This window comes from Panicum virgatum, chromosome 3N, assembly GCF_016808335.1.
Source record: "Panicum virgatum strain AP13 chromosome 3N, P.virgatum_v5, whole genome shotgun sequence".
NCBI classification, from domain to species: Eukaryota; Viridiplantae; Streptophyta; class Magnoliopsida; order Poales; family Poaceae; genus Panicum; species Panicum virgatum.
This window is the reverse complement of record NC_053147.1, coordinates 35552178-35576537: the sequence shown is the minus strand read 5'-3', so window position 1 is coordinate 35576537 and position 24360 is coordinate 35552178. Positions and strand designations below refer to the sequence as shown.

Below are 24360 nucleotides of genomic sequence, written 5' to 3'. Positions count from 1 at the left end.
GTAAATGGTCCTATTGTCCGGATTCGTAACACCCACAGGAACCAAGGGTTACCCTTTGGTTTGGGGTGATGGTACCACCCGGGACTAAAGAGTTGAGCTCTTTAGTCCCGGTTGGAGCCACCAACCGAAATTAAAGATAGACTTTTAGTCCTGGTTGATGCCTCCAACCGAAACTAAATAGCTCTTTTCGTTCCGTATCCATTGGAACCAGAACTGATATCCATATCATATTAGTCCCTGATCGAATACCCGCCGGGACAAATGTAGAGGATCAAAAACACTTTCTGTAGTAGTAAGAGGGCCCATGCATGAAACGTGCATGCTGGCCTAGATACAACTAACATCACCTTAATCACCATCATTTGAAACAAAGGAAAGGAAATAAATAAGTTCCTTGTCTGTTTAATGCTCACAAACATCTGGTTGCATGTGCGTCCTATAACTAAGTAGCTTTGAGCTAACATTACAAAAAAAAAAACATTCTTAAGAGCGTTTATTTTTTTTAAAAGTGATGTTTAAGAGCGTCCCTTTTTTGTATGGGTTGCCCAAAAGATAACCCACTCTGTAGCTTCCGAACCACCCCTGGAAGTCTAGTTTAGGGGCAAGTGATGGCGGCATTCACCCCTCGGAATAATCACCTTTTTCAGAGGCAGGTGATGGCGTCATCTCCCCTAAAAGTAATTTTCAGGAGTGAGGTGATGGCGCATGACCCGCCAGGCCGCCACTACAAATGGTTTCATGCAAATAAATTCATAACTTTTTGATACAATCTCGGATGAAATCAAGCTATGTATCCTAATTGTAGAGGATGGCGAGACTTAAAGTTTTTATAGTTTGTAACTTTTTATTTAAGATCTTTAATAGTCCAAAAATTATTATAATTTCTCTAATTCTAAAATCTAGAAGTATTATGAATATAGATAGTGCAATTATATAAAAGAGAACCAAATCTTCCGCAAATTCACATGGCTTCATACTTTAAATGAATTTATATCATCATTGAAGATTCAAAATATATTATGCATAGAGTTCGATGTACATTCTCCATAAACTCGTCGACTCTCCGCACAGTATCTCATACTACTCAAGTCGTACTTTAGATTTCCACAATTTTAACCTTTTAAATATAATGAAGTATGCTTGTATACTTTTTTATGTATCTAGCGTTTGCAATAATCATATTGTAGAAGTTTTACTTTTTTATTTTTTCTATATTCTAAGATTTAAATAAAATTTTAAAATAATATAAATTAATATTTTAGGAGAGGGTGGGGTGTAACCTGCCCCCGAAAAGGTTAGTAGGGACGGCAAGAGGTGTGATCTGCCCCTAGAATTTGTTTTCAGAGTTAATACAAAAGAATGGCTTGAGGTAAGTGGTTCAAAATCCAGTTAATGCAAGTGTGCATATTTTATAAAAAACAATAGACATATTTTATAACTTTTTTTATTTTTAAAAAATTAAATTTTAGGGGTCATGCCATAACCCACTTCTAGAAATATATACCATTTCTAGAGCCAGGCGATGGGCTCATCTGTCCTTAAAAACACATTTCCATAGGCAGGTCATGCATTTACAACGGCGGACACGTTACCCGCTTCTGCAAACAGCTATTTCTAGCTACAAAAAATCAGAATGGGTATCGCTCCCACCCTATAAATTAATGTGTATTTTACCGGCCCCTAGTGTAAATACATGTACAACAAAATTGTAGTACGTTCGCGTACAAGTTTCCAAACTAGTATCGTAAGGCAGCATGCATCCATGTGACGTGCAACATAGGTCTAGTCGAGGTGACGTAAAGGTACATGTTGGCTGGAAATTAATTAAGTATTTTTCTTAAGGTAATGACTTCGTACCGACTGGCTGTTTTTCGTCCGCTCGGACGACCGGTTTAATCCACCGCCCAGTCGCCATCCAACGATCACGCGTCGCGCGCGCCACATGTGCCCCTGACAGATTGGCCCCACCTTATACAACTGGCGAGGAATTTTATTCAAAACATCGGGTCTCGCGCCGGTCATTTCGTCTTCCTCATTCTCTCTCTAGGGTTCCTCTCTATCCCCTCTATCCTCTCGAATCACCGCTCGATTCACCTACCCATCGCAGAGCAAGCTCAGATCCTCAGCGGGGAATCAGCAGAATTCTCAATCGGAGACAAATCTCAGGTCAGTTTCCCTCTTGTTCTTCAGCTATCGTCGCATCATTTTCGATTTCACGACGAGGCGATTTTTCGGGGATTGCGTGGCTGTTTTTGGTGGAGATTATCAAGCCAAGCAAATGGGAATCCGCGCGGGGAGGGAGGAGACTGATTAGAATCAAGGGGAGCATCTCTCCTTAGCGATTGCATCTCTGATCTGTAGCATTTTGGTATGTGATGGAGCGGAGGAGCGTGGTGTTGTCTCTGTTTTTGCGTTTGATTTTTCCGCAGGGGGTTCACGAACTTGCAGAAAGTGTAGATCAGATAGGTGAGCGCATCCACGGGATATAGCAGCATCTGTTGTAGGGGATAAGATCAGGGGAGGGCTTTTGGGGTGGGGATGGAGTTCACCTCTATTTTTTGTTGGTGGATGTCATCCACGGAGTAACATTTTGGTGTGGGGGCTTTTTTGGGGGGGAGATCTAGGCCAGTTTGTGCTGGTTCAGAGTTAGGCAAACGCGTGTGCCCCCTCCCCCATCTGAAAATCATCAAGTTCATAATCATATAGGAATCGAGTTTGAATCTGTTTTTTTTGCTTAGATAGGAATCAAGTTCATGATGCAATGTTTTTTTATTAGATTCCTGTAGGAGGAGGGGATGTAGTAAAATCAGATAGGCGAATGAGTAGCATTTGGCATGGGGGCTTTTTTCAGGGTACGGGGAGGGGATCCAGTTCTGTAGGTTTCTGGATTATGTAGATATTCTCACCCGAATCAGGCCTTCCCTTTTGTAGCGGTTGTGTGTTTTGTGGTGTTGGTGAAAAGAAATCATAGACGCAGCTATATTTTGTTCTTCATATCTGTATGATTCACATATCTGCATATCATGTCTGTATGATTCATATATCTGTATATCATGTTTGTAAAAATAAATCATAGATTCAGCTACTAACCCTCTTTTTCCTTTGTAAAGTACAGAACCCCTAGGGAACTCTTATTTTTCTAAGACAATCACAATGCCAAGGAAGAAACAAGATTGCGCGCCATCATTTGACGCTGTATGCCCCTCGCATTTTCTGATTTCATGTTGTTTTTATCAGCAGTATCCATTTTCAGGCACTTTGATTAGGCAAAAATAATCTCCACCACTAGGCAATAACATGATCCCGACTTATGCAATAATATGATTTTCTGAACCATGCAAAGTACTAGGTAATATACAACTAACATCATTTGTATTTTTCCCAGCATCTTTTTCTTAAGTTTGATATGCAAGCAGTTCTGTGATTACTCAATACCAATTCAGTACTTTTTTCAGCAGGAGGCATATTAATTAATTTCATTAGGCAAAATACCTTTTCAGCAAAGGCATCTTTGTTCATTAGATTAAGCAAAAATCCATTGAATATTTCTCTCAACTGTTTTTTCATCATTATTCATATTCATGCACATACAAACTACCAGCAGTTGTATTCTTCTATAGTTCTATCATTTTTAAGTTGACGTACAAGTAGTTTTGTAATTATTCAACTCCAATTTAGCGCTGTGTTTTCAATACCAATTCTTTTAGCACTTCAGCTTGAGTCACATTCATGTGTTTCATTAGGAAAAATACTATTCAGCAGAGGCTTTTTTGTTCATTAGATTTCGGCAAAATCTACTGAATATGTCTCTAAACCTTTTTCATTTAGCAGTCATATTCATGCAATATTTTCATTTTGGGGGGGGAGGGGCAAAGTTCATTGAATATGTCTCTCATAAACACTATTCCAAGGAACAGGGCATCACCCGCTAGACTCGTCAAACTGGATGTATGGATGAGTGAACCCCAGCACAAGATGATACGCGATATCAATTTTGGTGGACTACTTACATCCCATGCCCCACAATACCAGCTGAGTTTGCAAACTGGCTTTTTGTTGAGTGTTTTGATCCCGAAGCTTCAGAGTTAGTGTTTCCAGGACGTGGTAGAATTCCCGTCACACCAGATTCAGTTGCTTGTATTTTCAATTTGCTAAATAAAGGGGGGAAGGTGATGTATGAGCTTGATGTTGACGCAATAAACTCCATACAGAGCAAGTATGACACCATTCATGGATCAGCACCAAAGATTGAACAAATAATGGAGATGCTGAAAAACAGCAAGACTGCAGACGAAGATTACCTGAGAGGTTGGCTGATGATAGCTATTTCAACATTCTTGTGCCCACCGACCAGCTTGGCAATAAGCCCTCGATGCTACCCTGCCTTAGTCGACCTCTCAGCTGTGAAGAAGTTGAACTGGTGTGAGTTCGTGGTGAATCAGCTGAAGGATGCAGCTATAAAGATGAACAAAAAAAATTCTGTGAGGGGTTGCATTCTTCTACTTGTTGTAAGTTTCACTTTGTTTTCCACCTGCAGTAATACGTGTTTCCCAGATTCACTAGATTTATTGTAGTTAATACATGCACGCAGTCTCATTGTATCTATTTTTTTTCTTTTTCTTTTTCAGATTTTGTATGCAGACTCACTAGATCTTCCTAATATACAAGTCCTCACTGGTACTCCAAGGGTCTCTGTTTGGACAGGGACACTTATTGATCAGGTCATCAAGCTGGACAGAAATCGCAATGGCTCTTTCGGCAAACTGAAGGTATACCAAAAGAATAACAGCAATATTGGGCGGCCTTCCATCACTCTTTTTTTCCACACACACCATTGCATTACGTGCCAAACTGAATAATCACCTTTTCTTTTCTTGTTCAGTTGAAACAATCTCATCATTCAGTGGGGGCAGGTTTCAGTCTGCAGATGGATGATATTAGCAGATTTGTAACTTCAAAAGTGCCAAGACAGCTAGCAGAGCCAATATCTATCTATTTTTTGTTACATGTCAAGGTCTATGTAGGTTAATGCTACAAGTAAAGCAATTATTTTAGAATGGAATGCAGCATCCCCACACCCCCAAGCTCATGGTCTATGTAGGTTAATGCAGCACGGGAACGCAGCTTGATGATTTCATCCAACCTTTTCTTTTTTTGTAGAAGAAAAGGAAAATCTGCGAAGCTGTAAGCAAAGCCCTCAGCGGTGTCACAGAGATTCTAGGCACATTCATCCAAGATTTGTGTGCCGCAGAAGAAACTGCTATAGCAAGTACTAGTAGACCCAAGCGCAGGAGGGTATTGAAACACGATGATGAAGAAGAAGAATCTGAGGATCCAGACTACAAAGAAGATGAGACAGAGGAAGAATCTGAGGATTCATACTACAGTGAAGAAGATGGTATGGAGGACAACAGCGATGATGGAAGCATAGGACCGCCCCCTGAGGGTGAACCTGCTGGTGTAGATGCACCTGGGGATGCCCCATATATAGAAGAAAATGAAGATCTCGTTCCACTCAGCACAAGGCTAAAAAGGTTTCAGTCCATTGCAACAAAAAATGTACAAGGAAGTTCTGCAGCAGCACCTCAAGGAATAGCTGAATGTTTACCACCAGAGAAATCTCCAGTAGTGCAGAAACTAGGCAACGTTGATGCCAGACATGCAAGACTAAAGCTGCCAGACATCCCAACTAGTGTAGCTAAAGCTGACAAGAACAATGTTGCAACTAACAAAGGTTGCAGCTCCAAGAAGAGTGTGCCAACAGTCAGCAAGCATCACATTGCCACTCCAAGAACTAATGCAGTTCAAGATGACAAGAACAATAACACCACAAAACAATCCAGCAGCACACCTGGGATGGATAAAGCGAGAGCTAATGTTGTACTAGAGTCAGCAAGCAGCTCCAAGGTCCGCCCCTGGGACTTCCCTGTCGACGTCCCTGAGTTTGATATCATGAAGTCAATTGAAGAGGCCACACCCCTTGAGACTTGCCCACCCACACCTCCTACCGGCAAAACCGGTAAGTTCTGGTCAAGCAACACACTCAATTTTTTACGGACTGTTAATACATATTGAGTTGCATATCTAAAAATTCAGAAATTTTATCTAGACAAATACACTGAATTTGCCATGTTCTTAACACATTATCGCCTCGATAAATGCACTAAGTAGCATGATGCATTCCCATTTTTTGATGGATCCTCATACTGTTATTGCTAAAGTTTAAACACAAAAATGCTGAACCTAACTGACCAATTTGCTTGTTAGATTAGTTTAAGTTGCCTGCAAATAAGAGTAGAGACACCGTAGGAAACATTGGAGGAAAGCAAAATGATTAACACTTGTTTGGTCGGGGGGGGGGGTGATTATGGTGATTATATATGTAGACAAACTAATTAAAGTTAGTAGGCAACAACGTTGTAACACAGCTAACATATTTTGCCCTCCCTTTTTTATTTGTTTTTCAGATTCTATATGGACACTGGACGGCCTACCTGACGAGGAATATTTATTATGGGAAGCGGAAGCTATTCGGGTTCATGAACAAGCAAAAGCAAAGCAACACAAAGGCTCAACATCAAACTCACAAAGCATAGAAGACCCTACAAGCAACAAGTGCTACAATCCAATTTCAGCACCAAACAACAAGCCAACAATGCATGCAGCACCAACCCCACAAGCAGCGGGGATAACTGCTGCTGCATCAGTAGAGGGTGATTCTTCTATCACACCTTTGTGTGTTCCTCCACCGAGAAGAGCATTCAAACTGGGTGCAGCATTGCAATCCCCGTACGTTCCGATTGAGCCAAGGAGAATGCCCTTCAAGTGCAGCAAGGAAGTGTGCAAGGTATATGATGCCGTTTGCATGTTTGCTAGAAGGTTCACCAGGTCGAAGAGCAGCGAGTATGTAAACTCCCCTTTCTGATCCCTATTTAAAGAGTTTTTATAGCCCACAAAATATGATCTACAACATTGTTTTTTTACAGGCAACCCATAATAAACTACATTTTCAACTTCGCTTCATTGGGCCATCTTGCAGACTCAGTTAAACCAGGTGGGAAGCTAAAGAATACTGTCGCAGAGATCGGCATCTATGTCATTAATGGCAAGAAGAAAAGGGGAGCCACAAGACAGGTTCTACCACTTCACGTTTCAGTGAGCCCCTCCCCCCCCCCCACCCGAGTAATTTAGTAATGTTCTGAAGGCATTTTTTTCTCTAAGAAGGCAACTTATTTGCAATATCACATGCCAATGCAGACATTTTTGCAGCACAACCAAAGTGGGATGGCAGCCGTAACACAAGTGTTTAAGAAGGAGTCAAACCACCTGGACCACAGACAACTGGTATATAACACTGCACACTATTATCTATGTGTTTTGCTTTTTTTCTGCACATTATTTCCTTTTTTTGCCACACCTGTCCTTCTCTGCAATGGTGAATTTTCTGCATGATGCTGGACACATTTTTTTTTACAGATTCTCTTCCCAGTTCTACAAAAGCTAGTACAGTCTGATGAACATTCCGGGCATTACTTTCTGATTGTGCTTAATTTGCGCAATAAAAGGTTTGAAGTGTTGGACTCTATGAGGAATCTAGAAAACGGGAAGCTGGCTGAATGTTGTAACAAGATCACCAATGCAATAAAATCTCTGTGGAAGATATATTATCTTGACACAAAAAACCCAATCGACAAATACGAAATTGTGGATATTCCAATCCCAAAACAGACAAACAAGTAAGTAACTCTTTTTTTTCCTTTTCATGCCTGTTGTACATGTACCCCACACCCCCCTCCCAACACACGCAAAACTTACATGCTCCCTCTTGTCATTTTTTTGACGACAACACTCAGCCACGACTGCGGGTTCCACATGCTGATGAACGCAGAGTATTATGATGGGCGCACAGTGTGCAATATCCAAGAGGGTGACATGCCCAGGATTCGAAAGATTTTGACACACAAGTGGGTGACCTATGATGAAAACAACACAGACTGGGAAGAGATGCTAAACCTGGAAATGACACTCAAGGGTATGTATGCAGTTTCTCACATTATCAATAGCATTTCAGTTGTAAGCACTAGGCAATTGAACACATTCCCCTAGTCCTTTTTTAGCATATGAAAAAAATACATAATGCCGTAATAGTATCAGGGTGTACTGAAGCCGTATTTTAAGCAACTATTTTAGGCACCACCAAGCTATTGTTTGATTCCATTCTCTTCAAAAAAAAAGCCTATTCCACAGCAACAGATCCTAACACCAAACCTTCTCCCTCTTTCGTTGGGCACTTTGCAGCATTATGGTTAGTGCTTTTGCAAAGGCTGCACTTGTTCTTTCTTTTTGATCCAGCATTCATCCCTTTTTTAAACCTTTTCTCCTTCTTGCGCCCTTTGACTTTTGATCTTGGGGGGTTGTCGACACCTGTAGTCATTGCACTAGCGCCATCGAAATCACCATAGATGGTAACAGGGGCATCACCTGAAAATAAAAACAAGGTTTCCATTAACAGATATAAACTCCCCTTTTTAACAGGATAGAAGACATAAAAAATGTCTTTTTTGCTGCAGCAAAAAATGCACCTGCTGGGAGAGGGGCCAAACCACCTGTGTCTTCAGTCACACCTGCTTCATGGTGCGTTGAAATATTTTGCACCATAGGATCAAACACAACTTGTGTATCAGTTGAACCAATTATACCCATATTAGCAGCACCATTAGACCCATCTGCGTTGATAGACCTTGCTCGATTAGCTTCCCGTGCCTTTCGAGCATTGCTTTTTTCCTCAATTTGATCTCAGCAATTTCATCTTGCATCAACTTTATGTGATTGTCCATAACAGTGTAGGTCTCCTTCGAAACACACCCCTCAACTGCTAAACTTGCAAAAGCTGTAGATAGATTGGTGAACCACAAAGTCCTTTTGGTGTTGAGGGGCATGCCACGGGCTATGAATTCAGCAGGCACATGTGCATTAGGCTCAGCATTCTCACCCCCTTGAATTGCTTCTTGCGTCCATCTCTTCAATATGTAGCGTTGTGGTATATTCTTCACTCCCAATCTTGTTAAGATCTTCATTATATGGCAACAAAGCATCCCATCCCTATCAAACTTGCTGCACTCACAGTAGTAACTTTCTTCCTCCACCACGGCTGTCACAAGATATGTCCTTTTTCCATAGCCGTAGACAAAATTGCTGTTCGGCACAAGCAAATATTGGAACTGACCTTCAGGCGTCACATCATATTCAGCAGTTTTTTCAAATTCATTTGAGAATCTGTAGAATAGGTTCTTAGTGTACACAGTTGACGCGTGTTTCTCAATTGGGTATCTAGACCACCTTCTCCTCTCCTTATCATCAGTTCTGAAGTCTTGCCCATCTTGAGCCACCAAACACTTCTCTTGAAACTTTTGGTACTGCCTAACAAAGTGCAGAATCGACATGTTTGGGTTCACATACTTTTTCAGCACAGCATTAAACCCCTCACTACTCTGAGTCGATTACAAGAACGGGTAAAAACAATGCATGTAGTAAGCTGGCACAAAACTGCTACGGATTGCATAAAGATGTTGGAAATGAACATTCTCTTGCAAATTATATTTGCTGATCATAGCAGACCACTTTGCTTCAAATTCATCTGGACTAACGGTGTAGTTCATGCATTCCTTGAAGTCATCTTCCAGTTTTTCATCTTTATCAAGGATAGGGCCTATTGTTCCAGTAAATTTGTCCATTATGTGCCACCGACAGTTCCTGTGATTTGTATTTGGAAATGTCTGCGCGATTGCACACCTCATAGCACCATCTTGGTCAGTTATTATGCTCACAGGCGCTTTGCCCTGCATTGCTCCTAGGAATGTTTCAAACAGCCACACATAGCTAGGGGTTTTTTCATCTCTTATGAAGCCACACCCCAGCATGAAGGACTGCCCATGCTTGTTGATCCCAATAAATGGAGCAAAGGGCATATCATACATGTTTGTCATATAGGTAGCATCAAAAGACACCAAATCATTGTACAATTCAATGTAGGCATGCCTTGCAGCTCCATCAACCCAAAACAGGCATCCAACTCTGTTATCTTCGTCAAGCTTTATCTTGTAAAAGAATTCAGCATCTTGATCTTCTAGCTCCTTAAAGTAGTCCAAGGTCTCCTGAACATCTTTGTACTTTTCAGCTTTCCTAATGGTGGAACGAAAGTTGCTAACATCTTTTCCTTCATATGGAACTAGCTGCATAGAGCCATAAAACTCGTTCATAAGTTGCATTATACGACCAGTGCGTAAGTTGGACCCATGCAACAATGCAATGAAATCCTTCTCCTCTTTAGGTATCCCCTTGTGAGACCTTAGGAAGTTTTTCAGTGATGGCTTCAAAACAAGGTCAAGGTTGTGATCTGGCACAAAGTTTATCACATGCCATTTGCCAGCAATCAGTTTGACAACCATTTTGGCTTTACAGTCTGTATGCATCATCTTTTCCCTCTTTCTCTTTTTGCCGCCATCCAACTTCTTCTTCTTTTCTGCTCCCTCATCGCAATCATTATGATCTGAATCTTCATCAAAATTGCTATCATCAGTTTCAGCAACTGGTTGCTCTTCCTTCGTTTTCCTCTGTCGCCCCTCTTTGTTGCAAACGAACTCAACCTTGTTCTGCTCTCTGTTCACCCCTGATAGCCGTGTAGGACTAGTACGAACAGAAAAATCAATCCTCTTTGCATATGAATTGTAGAACTCTCTTGCTTCCTGTTTAGTGGAAAATGCTTGCCTTGTGTATGGCACTGGTGGTGTCAACCAAATATCTTCCATAACCTCTTCTGTAACAACAGTAGATTCTTGGTTGTTAAGCGGACAACCATCTGCATTTTGGGTTGTAGCGTCAGCATTTGATGGATTGTCAACGCCATTGTGCTCATCACCTTCTAAACTTGCATCAACCAAAGGTACTTGAGTGCAGTAGGAAGGACTTGTATTAACAGCATCCAGGAAATCAAAATCAACTTCTGAAGGAAACTGATTCAAATCCATGGTCTTTTTCCCCTACAAATGCATTTTTTTGTAAAACATGCAACAAAGTCATAACAAAAATGCATAATAGACTAAAAAGATTCATTGTTTTTCCTACAGGTAAAGAGAAGGCATGAGCAGCACTGCAAACTAATGATGGATGCAGGCTGGAGAGGCAATTTAGAACCATGCAGTCCTTTTTTAGTTTGTGAATGGACTAAAACATGATAGCTATTCCTCGGTTTGGAGTCAATTCAGATCTACCTGTGTGGGGGGGGGGGCAACCCTAAACCAAACTTTTTCTGGGTGAATCTGATGAATAATGTTCATACAGATCTCAAGGCAACACATTACCTTTCTGTGATGTTGATGCAGCACTCAAGGTACTTGAGCAATTCTGTTTCTTGTTGTTGTTGCCTTCATCAGGCGAGAGGCACTTCTTTTTGTTTCTTGCTTCTTCTTTTTCTGCTGGCGGTGGGCAGTTTGGTCGGCGCCGGCGAAAGGGGACGAGGAAGTTCTAAGCAACTTAGCACACGACAGGGGTAGAGAAAATGGGCCGCCCAAAGGTATGTGGGCCTGTGTTGATTTGGTTTGGGCTATAGAGAGGCGCGGACCAAACATTTGTTGCTGGCGACAAAACAGGAATTAGCCAGTTCAGGTTTTTTTCCCCAAATATAGATAGGCCGTACGGAAGTGCATAATAACGGCCGGCCGTAATATAGCCGCCTCCTTTTCTTAATCACACGATCAGAAGGAAAGGCTGGGAGGCTAGTTGCCTTGCCGAGAAATCTATTGCGCCCGGGGGACCTTCGAACTTTTTTTTAATAATAAAACGCTGACCAAGTGAAAGTGTAACATGCCGGCCGTGACGAAGTCCAAGCGATTCAAACCTTCACGGACTCCACGTTCTCCAGGTTGCTGCAGGCAGGCTGCTGCGTTAAGCATCACCCACCAAAGCGCCGTCAGGTTGCGGGCAAGGATGTCAGACTCTGCAAAACTACAACACCACCTAAACATCGAGAGGAAGCTAAGGAAAGCCAGCAGAGAAAGGAACGTTCCTAGAAGTATCATTTCCTACGACACCACCCAGAAGTCCCTGAACGAAGAAGGTGAAGCCTAGTGGCGGGCCATGGCCTCCCTAACAATATAATTTTCTTTAATTACCATTTAATCTCAATTTAATTTTAGATCAAGTTTCAAGTGCCTCTTCAGCTCACAATATCGTCTGATTGCTTGGAAGTCCACAATCCACCCCGTGGAAGTCCACAATCCAACCGTGATCTCTAGCCCCGGAAGTTTTCTTCATTGTCCGTGTGTGGCTGCCCGCTAGTCACAGCTCATCGGTGCATCAATTTATGATGCCAGGCGGACTCACATCTCACTATTGGCATTGCGCGAAGCCATGGACAACAAGCAGGTAGGCGGCCACAGCCGAGATAGACAACAACAGCAAACCCACCTGCTACACTAATGCGATCGTATTAGCCATCATAGCCATGGTTTCTGTCTATACTTCTCCAATTGAAACCTATATAATTATATTATTATTGACAAGGTAAGCTTTGTAAATATTGTTGATTTCGCATCCCATAATAGAATTGATTTTCAAAAATTAAGCCTAATCTTTGTAGGAAACCAAGGTAAAACTAAAATGAGCAAGCTATATCAACTCCTGCTCCTATTTTTCTTTGTGAATTGTCATTACATGATTAAATAACATATGCCGTGACTGGCTAGTGAAAAAATTAGTGCAAACTGCAAAATTCTCGTACCTACAAATATTATCGAAGTTTGTTCAGCCCCATTTAAATTTATTTCCAGTTTCGCCAGCGGTGAAGCTTCATGGTGCTGCACTGATTCCTATCTTCTCCCGGCTCGCCGGCCACAACCAAGAAGCATCGTTTCCTTCTTCTTCCTCTATCATGGTTTCTATCTCTACCTTGCTGTTAAAAAGCCCAGCCGAAGCATCGATATCATGTCTGCACCTTGCATATGATTTTGTTCCTGGTAAACAAAAGCTAACCGGCAGTGCATTTGGCATGCTCCAGTTTGGAGACGATCGAGCTCGGCTCCATCCGGTTGGGTTCATGGTATATATGAAACTGGCCGGTTTGGATGCCATCTTTGATCCATCCAGTAAAGGTTCATGGTAAAAGATTGACATGGAAGCGAACTGGGCTCTATGTAATCAAAATTGGATCATGCGGTTAGGCAGGTAGTGATAATTAGGGATAATAACCAAAACGGTATTTTTTTATTGTTGAGAATCGTTTTAAGATTTTACTAATTTTGAAGTCTAAGCAAAAATAAATACAATTGCCCAAATAATAAAAATGAAAATGGTAAAATAATATGGAAATGAGAAAGAAAACGATTTGAGTGTCTTCCGATCTTTTTGAGAAATATCACATTTTTTAATACTCTACTTTATTTTACTAGTTAAATACCACAATCACGTAAGCCATATCTATATCTATATTTTTAGAGTCATGACTATCCTAATCTAACCCGCAACCTAGCCGACCTGAATTCATGGCGACAATGGATAGTTTCATTGATGTCGGGATCAATGTCTAAACTTTTAGTACTATGAAATGAGACACACTCCGTGGATTGTTGGATACTTGGATTAATATCATAATTATCGGTACTTATGTATGAGATGTGTCGAGTCATATGATTAGTGTTGTTCTCTATGGTTTGACATGTTTATTGTTTTTGAAATACCGTTTCAATGGATTTCAATTATTATCAATATATTCTCGATCATATATTTTTATTTCCAAAATCACAATAATACCGCGTTGTCGTTTTCATTTCCGATAATATGTATAATTTTCGTTTCCGACGACGCTGATCGTTTTTGACCATTTTCATCCCTAGTGCTAATGCCATAATTGCGTGTCCCTGCGTGGTCAAGATAGATTAAGTTAGCTAGTGCTGCACCAAAGATATCAGAATGATGTGTTCATCTGCCGCATCATATAAAGTTTAATTAAGCCAAAGGAATTGTGCTCTGCATACATAATGGTGCCGTCATTTTGTCGCTGTCTCTATCAAAATTAATATATAGCTCACCTTGGATTACTCCTGAGTGAAAGCTACAATGATATTTGTACGCTTGAGGATTTTTCTGTGACCGTTAAAATGTTAGGTTTGATCTCGGGACGGACTTAGCCCAACGGCGGAGTCCAACTCAGTCATCCCCTCGCACCCTGATCGGGGCCGCCCAACCAACTATGGTTGGCGGGCCCTGTCACACTGTGCTATAAAAAAAGGTGGGGGCCGCAGGGGGTACGTACGCCTAAGTTCTCCGTGCTCCCCAAAACCCACTGACAAAACCCTAACTGATCTAGAGGGTGCGCATCCAGTGATGGGAAGAACGCCGCTGACATCCCTGGAGTCGTCTGCACCGCCGCCGCCGCCGTCGTCGCTTCTACGTCGCCGTCCCCATCACCGTCCGCGACGCCGTCACGCCGGCCTCGACCTCTCTGCACCACTCGTCGCCGCCTTTGAGTGGATCTGCATCAACGAACCCGAGATGGCCGGCTCGAGCTCCTCCTCTAGTGGTGGCGAAGGTCCTCTACCCTCTCTCTCCGTGTATATGTTGTAGATCTAGGACTCTTGTACTCAGAACAAAGGAAATATGAAAGAATCCCACTTGATCTATGCACTGTGTCGATCTAAAGTTCTAACAATGGTATCAGTTGCCTACACTAAGTGTAGATCGAGATGGGAAAGCAGATTCGGTCGCGAACCAAAGAAACAGGAGATAGAAAAGGCAAATTGATGCAAATCGAAAAAGAAAAGAAAATACGAACCCCAACCCTAGAGGATAAAGGCGGCAGGGCTTACTTGCGCGTGCAAACGCCGGCCACCGCCGCGCGCAATGCTCTATAGAGAGCCGGTTCGCTGGCGCAACAGATAGATCGGGCCGCCGCTCGCCGGGATCCAGTCGCCGGTGCGCGCGCGGACTCGGGCACCACAACAAGGCCGCTCGACGTCGGCGCGCTCGCACGAGGGCGAGTGCGCACGCCGGCGAATGGACCCGCGTCGGCGCCGCCACCTTCCCCGGCCACCCATGGCCGCCGCCGTGCGTGAGAGAGAAAGGGGAAGAGAGGGAATGTTAATGGCTCTAGGGTTTGGGGAACCGACCAGCTGCCGGTTTTGATCCGCCAAAATGGCGGAAGGCCGTCGGATTCGATCCAACGGCCGAGAGCGATCGGCGGCTGGCGGGCTGGAATCGGCCCAGGCAGGCGTCACATGCAGGCTGGATTCCCGGCCTAGGCCCAGGTTGCGGCCTGGGCGCAGGGGAGCGTTGCATGCAGCAGTGGGCCGAACGGCCAATGGGCCGCCTGCGCGTGTAAGAAAACGGCCTAAGGCCGAAAAGAATCGGGCCGTCGGCCAGAAAAGAGAGCTGCGCGCGCTGTGGGCATTGGGCCACATTGACAAGCCAGCCCTTTTGCACAGTAAAACAGCAAATTGTTTTCCTTTTATTTCAGAAGCAATTCTTCATTGAATTATATACAATTTTGATCTCTATTCAAATTTGAACCAACGGGATAATTTGTTTTAGAGAACAGTAAAGTTTTACAGTCATATTGATTTTGAATAAATGTATTTTACATGTTTCGCTGCAGAGATTAAAATTATTTGCTCTCTAATTTAATTCAAACCAACAGGACAATTAAATTGAAGAGCATGTTTAAAGAGATTACTTGAAAAGTAAATTATGATATTGTTATTTTCTGACCAACATTGTTAATATCAATATTTTAATTTTTGTATGGTTATTTTCTTTTATTTCTATTTCTGCCCAACGATGATATAGATTTAATTGCATAAACAGTTGTATGTGTTAATTTTGACCAAGTTGGAAGTAATTCATGCAATTGTTATTGTTGTATTCCCACTTTCTTTGTCATTTCAGGAGGGATGTACTTGATGACCTACATCAAGGATGTCCCAACTCTTAAAGGTGACAACTATGGAGAATGGCGCAAGAAGGTTGACCTAGCCTTCATTTGCGCAGAGGTGGACTGGGTTCTCACTGAACCTAAGCCCAAAGAGCCACCTGCGCCAGCCAGGGCGACAGAGGACAGTGATGCTGAATGGCAAAAAAAAGTAGGGGGAATATGCTCCTTTAAAGATGTCTTATGACTTACTCCCTCCGTCCCAAAAAACAAGTCATTCTGGGATTCAAAATTTGTCCCAAAAAACAAGTCACTTTACCCTATTTAGAAAGTGCATGTGCATATAAGAATCAATTACTACCAAATATGGGTAACAAATAGGGGTAAACATGGTCATTTAACCTTCGAGTAAATCTGTCCTAAAATTTCTAGAATGACTTGTATTTTGGGACGGAGGGAGTAGACAGCAAAAATTGGGGGAATGCCAACAAGAAATGTATGGCATTCCTAAAGAACACGATTGAGGCTGCAATAGTGGGCTCAATCGCAGAGTGTGACTCTGCCAGTGGGTACCTTGAGAGAATATAGAGCCAGTTCACTGGTTCTTCAAAGACATATGCCACATAGATCATAGAGCAATTGGTAACAAAGAGGTACTATGGCGGTGCAGGTACTATAAGGGATCATATAATGGGGATGAGCGCCTTGAACTCCAAGCTCAAACCAATGGACTTGGATCTCAAGGAAGAGTTTCTTGTTCACCTGGTGTTTGCTTCTCTGCCAAAAGAGTTTGCAACATTTGTTGTAAACTACAACTCGCAACTAGAGAAGTGGAACATGGAAAAGGCAATAGCAATGTGTGTGCAAAAAGAAGATAGATTGAAGCGACAGAATGGTGGTTCACTTAATTTTGTGCACAATAAAAGAAAAAGGCCTTTCCAAGCTGGCTCTTCCTCACAGTCCAAAGACAAAGCTCTTATGCCACATAAGTATCAGCAACAGCGTCCTCCAGCGGAGCAAGATGAGTGCTTCCACTGCCGTGACAAGGGACATCGTAAAGCAGATTGTCCCAGCTACTTAAAGATGATAATGGCAAAGAATAGTGAGAATGTAATTTCATTTGTAAATGAATCCCTGTATATACAGTTTTCTAAATCTACTTGGTGGATTGACTCTGGTGCAACTGTCCATGTTGCAAATTCTTTACAGGGGTTCTGTTCGACAAGGACTATGCTAAGAAGCGAAAGACACGTTAAAGTTGCGAACGGAGTACAAGCAGAAGTTGAAGCTGTTGGCGATGTCTCCCTCGAGCTAGTTAATGGCTTTGTGCTTGTATTAAGAGATGTTTTATTTGTTCCTTCGCTTCAAAGTAACTTGATTAGTGTGTCACGTCTAGACAAAGATGGTTATGATTGCCATTTTGAAAATGGCAAATGTGAACTATGGTATGATAATAATTGTGTTGGTGATGCTTTCCTTCACAGTGAGCTTTATTTATTATCTATGCGTGATAAAGTACATTCTATGTGTGATGCGAATGTAAATGTAATAGCGTCCTTGTCAGTGAATGTGAACAGGAAAAGAAAGAGAATTCAAGTTGAATCGTCGAAATTATGGCACTGTCGTTTAGGCCATATTTTGAGGGGGAGACTTGAAAGATTAGTAAAGAATGAAATTCTTCCTCCACTAGAGTTCTCTGATCTTGAACAATGCATAGAATGCATTAAAGGAAAGTTTGTAAAGCAAATTAAAAAGGGTGCCAAACGAAGTGCAGGAATTTTAGAGATAATCCACACAGACATTTGTGGTCCTTTTCCTGTGCGAAGTGTGGATGGTTGTGACTCGTTCATAACATTCACAGATGATTACTCCCGTTTTGGATACATTTTTCCAATTAAAGAAAGATCAGAGGCATTGGATAAATTTAAGATATTCAAAGCTGAAGTTGAAAATCAGCATGATAAAAGAATAAAAATAGTAAGATCCGATCGAGGGGGGGGAGATTACTACGGTCGGCATACCCCGTATGGACAAGTTCCTGGACCTTTTGCGAGGTTTCTACAGGAAAATGGAATAGTCGCCCAGTATTCTACACCGGGCAAGCCTCAGCAGAATGGAGTGGTTGAAAGGCGTAACCATACACTGATGGATATGGTGCGTAGCATGATGAGTTACTCCACCTTGCCATTAAGTTTGTGGATGGAGGCGTTAAACATATTCTCAATAGAGTGCCAAGTAAGTCGGTGCCCAAAACACCGTACGAGCTGTGGACAGGAAGAGTACCCTCACTAAACCACCTGCATGTGTAGGGAGAGCCCGGTAGAGGCTAAAGTATTTAACCCAAATATTGGAAAACTGGATCCCAAGACAGTAAGCTGCCAATTCATTGGCTATCCAGAAAAGTCAAAAGGTTTTCGTTTCTACTGTCTAGACAGACACACAAAGTTTGTAGAAATTAGACACATGGTTTTCCTGGAGGAAGAAATGGTAAGGGGGAGCATGGTAGCTTGAGAAATTGATCTTGAGGAGAAGCGGGTGTATGTGCCCACTCCAATGATTCAGGAGCCTGTTTTCTCACTACCTGTTGCGACTGCACCTACAATACATGATATTGTGGTGCCAACACCTGTTGTGAGTTCTCCAGCTATGGAAACAAATGATAATGAGGAACCTGTCCTTCAGGATCCAACAGAACTAGTTGCCACAGATGAATGGGAGCCACAACAGGCTCAAGATGATAATGTGCCACAAGTTGAGGTACAAAATGTACCAGAAGCCGAGGCCCCTAGAAGGTCCCAAAGAGTCTGAAGGTCAGCTATTTCTAGCGACTATAAAGTTTATAATACAAAAGAGTCTCATATGGAGGGTGATCCCACTTCATATGAAGAAGCCATGATGTAGCACCCGGTTTATAAAAGGACATAAACCGAACAATCATATACGTGCCAGGATCAAGTCACACGTATATACAATAGAAAGAACAGTATATCACAACACATATCACGTAAAAAGATATAATAAAGTGAGTACGAATGTTATTTAATACATGAATGAAAAAATGTCTAATACAGCGGAAGCGTAAAAACATATACATAAACTCTCGTCGAAGCTGGGCACCGCAGGGACGTCGATTGGGAGACGAACGCCTAGAAGTCCTCGAACTCCTGGTAGCTCCGAGTGAACTCCCTCGCATCGGCAGGAACTGAGCAGCAGTAGAGTATCCCCAAAAAGGACAAGAGGAAAAAGAGTAGAGAAGACAAATGTGAGTACACAACTTGTACTCAACAAGTATAACACAAACTATGAGGCTCTAAGGTTGGCTGACTTAACTGCATTAGCTTTTAATCTTAGCAAAATTTTATTAAAGTTATTTACTACAAGTTGATGAGTTACCATACCCTAGTTACATAGTAATTAATCAGAATTTATTAGGATACCACTGAGAACCAAACCAAACCACCCGGGGAACCCCCCTAGTCAAAGGAAGATAACCCCACTAATCAAAAGGAGGATCTGGGCCGCTCATGACCGTGAGCACGACTAGTATACTAGTTTTACACTATACAGGGGTTGCACATCTTTACCCATAAGTCATGAGCTATGCTAGTTGTTCATCACACTTTCGCAGGTGAGATGGCTAGCAAACTCACTACGAGGCTGTTACAAAGAATCTCGTTGGTAAGGAGTAACCACAAGGGTTGGATCGACGATTATGGAGCAGGTCTAGTGGGCGTCAAGACACAGATGCACAGACGAGGCCACTCAGTATGAGGGCCATAGAAGCTTACCACCCTTGCCCCGTCGGTAAGTTACTCCAAACCAAAAAGACCTAATTAGTAAGCCAAGACCGTCCCATTCCAGTCTTGTGGTAGCGCTATTGTCCCAGGTTGTCGTTCCATGAACTGGTCCTTATGGAGAGTGGTCAACCCAGCACTAAGCACCGTGCTGGCCCCCTAAACCATGTTTCTAACAAAAATCAATTTTTAACGAGACGTGAGCCACTCAAGCACAGATCATAGAGGGCCACTCCCAGAATTAAGTTGCATATACCATTAATCAAATTAATTAAAAAGGACCAAGTGTGTTATAGCGCGGCACCTAGCACAACTAACCAAAATGCAACCCAAGGGATATATAAAGGATATGAAGTGGCTAGAAAAATCCTTATGGGTATACAGTATTAAAATGCAGTATGAAAATTGTATTAAAAGTGGTGGGTGTTGTTCATGTTATACTTGCCTTCGTTAACCTACTCCTGCTGCTCAAACTTCTCAAAGGTGCTGGCTGCTCCGGGTACTGGTACTGGGGCTCCTCCGGTAGCTCAATGTCTACTCACGAACACATGGCCAGAAACAAGGCAACAATATAAACATACATGCAAATAAGAACAAACACTAAGAAACAGTACAACAATACATGAAAACAGCAAACAAAACTAGGCTAGAACTATTCTACACATTACAACGATCGTGTGGACATAAAGAACACCTAAAACAGAGCTAGAACGCGAAATCTAGGGCTAAAACAAGTTCCAGGGGCTAAACTGTGAGAAAATTGAAGGATCTAGGGGTTCTGTGCAAAAACCGAGGGTTTAAATTGCGCTGGGAGACCGTGCAGGGGTGTCGACGACATTGACCGGCGGTGGAGGTGGAGTGGAGCTCACGGAGGAGGTCGATGCAGCGCTGCTCCAGGCTTCTGGGCTGCACGGATCGACTCGGGGCGTCGCTGTGGAGAAGCACAAGGGGTCAGAGAGGTCCATGGTTCCACGGTGGCGAGCAATTCCGATGGTGGGCCGCGTTACCTGTGATGGTGCTCCGGTGAAATTCCGGCGCAGGCGAGGACCGGGGTCGGGGAAAGAGTACTCGGGGAGCTTCCTGGGCTCGATGCGGAGCTCTGGCGGTGGTTTTTAGGGGCTGGGGTGCAGTGTGGTGGTGGGTTCACGGCGGCGCAGAGCCCTTCGCGGTGGGACAGGGCGGAGCGGGGTGGAGGCGGCACTAGGGTTGCGGCTATAGGTTAGGGAAGCCCAGGGACGTGGCTGCGATGCCTAAAAAGGGAACGAGGTTGGCCTCAGCGTGCAGGTCACGGAGCTACGGAGATTTCGGATCCCAAATCACGTCGGCTTCTGGAAGGTGCAGGCTGCGGGCGGAGCTGGCAGTGGTGATTGCAGGCTATGGCGCGGCGCGGGGTGGCCCAGAGCGCGGGCGTGGCGAGAAATGCGGCCAGGGCCAGCAATCAGAGGCGCGGCGCGGTGGAGATGGCGGAGCTGACAAGTGAGGCCCGATCGTCAGTGGCCGAACGGTGCGACGAGCGAGGGTGGTAGCTGCGCTTCGGAGAATGGGCGCTGGAGGCTAGGCCGCACTGAGAAAACTGGGCCGGGGCAATGAAAGGAGGCGGGGTCACAGGCCAGGCGCGGGAGGGAACAGGGCCGTGCGGGGAAGAGGGAGAGCGGACTGGGCCGAGTGCGGAATTGACCTGCAGGGAGAAAAGAAAGGAGGGAGTGGGCCGGCTGTGGTTGGGGTTTTAGGCTGGATTGGTTTTCCCCTTTTCTTTTCCAAACAACATTCAACTAATTTGAATTCAAACCCTATGCACTCAACCAAAATAAAACCATGCACCAGCATGAATGCACAAACAAGTTCAAACCTAGAAAAATTTTAATTACTTGTGAAACAAAATTAGATTAAATGCAAGACTAATCATAATAAACCTTAGAAAATTAAATAAAGCCAAATAAATTTATTATTAATTGCTAAAATTTAAATTATGGTGTTACAAATCCTACCCCCTTACAGGAATATCGTCCCGAGATTCTGGGCTGGCTAGCAAAGAGAAACAAGGATGGGCTTAAGTTCTACTCACTCCCGAGTCGGATTCTCATACCCACATGTCTTGAGTTGGCAGTATGTCAAATCTCATGCTCAATTTGCTCTCCTGACATGGTCTGGAACTTTACCACTCTTTTGGTAGGTTGCATCATAAGTTTGTTTCGAACTGACCAATTTTGACCAAGAATGATGTCGATTCCTGTTGACTCCATTACAATAAGGTCCTTAGGGAAGGTTGCCTCGCCTATCCTCATGCTGACTCGAGGACATATGTAACTGGAGATCTATTCTTTTTCTGATGATTTGACGACCATTCTCTTCCTCATGGGAAGCTTCAATACCTCATGCTTAGCAGCAAACTGTGTGCTGATGAATGAATGTGTAGCATGAGGATCTATCAACACTGAGGCTGGAAATGAGTTGACTAGAAGCATACCAAGAATGACTAGACTATCATCCCGAATGGTTTCTGCTGACACATGGTGAACTCTACCCTGGAGGGACTCTTTAGGTCCCTTCTTGGATTGCCCATGCTTTGTACGATCACTGCACCCTGGTATCACCTGCTGCTGATCCTGATCATTCTGGGCACCCTGCTTGGAGCAGTTCCCGGAAATAAGGTGGGTCTCGTCACCACTGGTACGCGGGATTTGTAAAAGGTCCCGGACTGGTGCTGCCGGTGACAGGTGATTCTGTGGACAACTTTTGGCATAATGATCTTTTTGTTTGCATTGGTAGCACATGCGGCGGCGGTGAATGGCGCTACTTGGTTGACCTCCCTGTAAACTTAACATCCCATCTTGCATTATTTCTGCTGCTTGCTTTTTGGACTCCTTGTGACCACGTGGCTGAATCACATTCATAGTGATAGTCAACCCATCAACATAATCATAGAGTGCTTGGTTCTTGACATGTGTGTTTCTAGAGCACTCAGGACCCTTTCTCTTCTGGATGGTCTGTAGCTCATCGACCGATAGGGAGTCAAGGAAAAGGGAATCCTCTACTAGCTGCTCTTGATGGGACATCCTTCTCTTTGTACTGGAGAACAACCTCTGGTTCCTCCTAGTTGTGGCTTCATCTTCAGTCGCACGAACTTGACGACAAGGAACGCCATAGAATTGGCAACACGGGCAAGCTTTCTCACCCTTCTTCGGGTGGTATGTTGTTTGCGAAGACTGATCTTGTATCGTCATCGGCTGCTCCACGGAACTGTTGCATGAACACCATCACCCATTGCACTGTCTTCAAGGCCTTTTTGTTCTACCGACATCTGAGCTGGGATAAAAGGAAGCATAGATTGGTAAGGTCAAGGAAGAGAGAAAACCCCACTATGTAAGGTCCTATCTTATTTAGACAACACTACCCATGCATCACTGCTGCTAACTCCAGATAGGTGAGAGATTCTCAAATTCTCTTATACTATCTGTAGGCCAGGGTGTCACAATCCCTACCCCCTTACATAAACCGACGTCCTCGTCAGTGAATCCCTGGATATCACATTCTCTTCGCACTATCCTTCTTCCCAACAAGCAAGACAGGAGAAACCCAAGGCATGATAAGGTAGAGGGAACAGAGTGTATGGTTTTACCCCCAACGATCTAACTCAATTTAATTACTTAATTCAAATTTAACTTAAGAGTCAATTTACATTTGAACAAGTTCAACAGCTAAACTATGCAATCAACCAAAAATCCAAATCAAACATGTTGCATAAAGACAAGCATACAAATTTACACTTTAGCCGAGTTTAACACACAACTCGACTAACACAACGCGTTGCAGAACGTTCTATCGTGCTATTATAAAGGGTCATTTAGCTTACACCTATGATGGTCAGTCAACTTACTTTAGGCCAGAATCTACGGAAACTATTCTACAGAGAGAAATCAAGGCAAGACGAGTAAAAATCTTAGAATTCAAGGAATATAATAGCAAAATAGTTTTAGCAGACAAGGCTTAGAGAGAAGAAGACCTAAAACTTGACCAGTTCTATCTAGGCTTTCGTCCTACAGTTGATATAGCTCTGATACCACTCTGTAACACCCGGTTTATAAAAGGACATAAACCGAGCAATCATATACATGCCAGGATCAAGTCACACGTATATACAACAGAATAAATAGTATATCTCAGCACATATCACGTAAAAAGATATAATAAAGCGAGTACGAATGTTATTTATTACATGAATGACAAAATGTCTGATACAGCGGAAGCGTAAAAACATATACGTAAACTCTCGTCGAAGCTGGGCACCACAGGGACGTCGACTGGGAGACGAACGCCTAGAAGTCCTCGTACTCCTGGTAGCTCCAAGTGAACTCCCTCGCATCGGCAGGAACTAAGCAGCAGTAGAGTATCCCAAAAAGGACAAGAGGAAAAAGAGTAGAGAAGACAAGTGTCAGTACACAACTTGTACTCAACAAGTATAACACAAACTATGAGGCTCTAAAGTTGGCTGACTTAACTGCATTAGCTTTTAATCTTGTCAAAATTTTATTAAAGCTATTTACTACAAGTTGATGAGTTACCATACCCCAGTTACATAATAATTAATCAGAATTTATTATGATACTACTGAGAACCAAACCAAACCACCCGGGGAACCCCCTAGTC

The 24360-nt window shown here is 43.1% G+C and overlaps 1 protein-coding gene across 1 annotated transcript; it reads left to right on the top strand.

Moving 5' to 3' along the window:
• Positions 1-2019: 2019 nt before the first annotated feature.
• On the top strand, positions 2020-11341 carry LOC120665836. Its single transcript, XM_039945517.1, has 11 exons — positions 2020-2166; positions 3116-3195; positions 3918-4508; positions 4629-4769; positions 4883-6019; positions 6468-6903; positions 6987-7155; positions 7258-7344; positions 7477-7736; positions 7854-8032; positions 11127-11341. Exons 5-11 carry the CDS (start codon positions 5401-5403, stop codon positions 11141-11143), a joined length of 1767 nt encoding a protein of 588 aa, XP_039801451.1. The 5' UTR covers positions 2020-2166; positions 3116-3195; positions 3918-4508; positions 4629-4769; positions 4883-5400; the 3' UTR covers positions 11144-11341.
• Positions 11342-24360: the final 13019 nt, after the last annotated feature.

Coding starts and splice junctions, on each gene's coding strand:
- LOC120665836 (XM_039945517.1), top strand. CDS start 5,401: ATGGAGGACAACAGCGATGATGGAAGCATAGGACCGCCCCCTGAGGGT. Junction 6,904..6,986: donor ACCAGGTCGAAGAGCAGCGA/GTATGTAAACTC, acceptor GTTTTTTTACAG/GCAACCCATAATAAACTACA. Junction 7,345..7,476: donor ACCTGGACCACAGACAACTG/GTATATAACACT, acceptor TTTTTTTTACAG/ATTCTCTTCCCAGTTCTACA.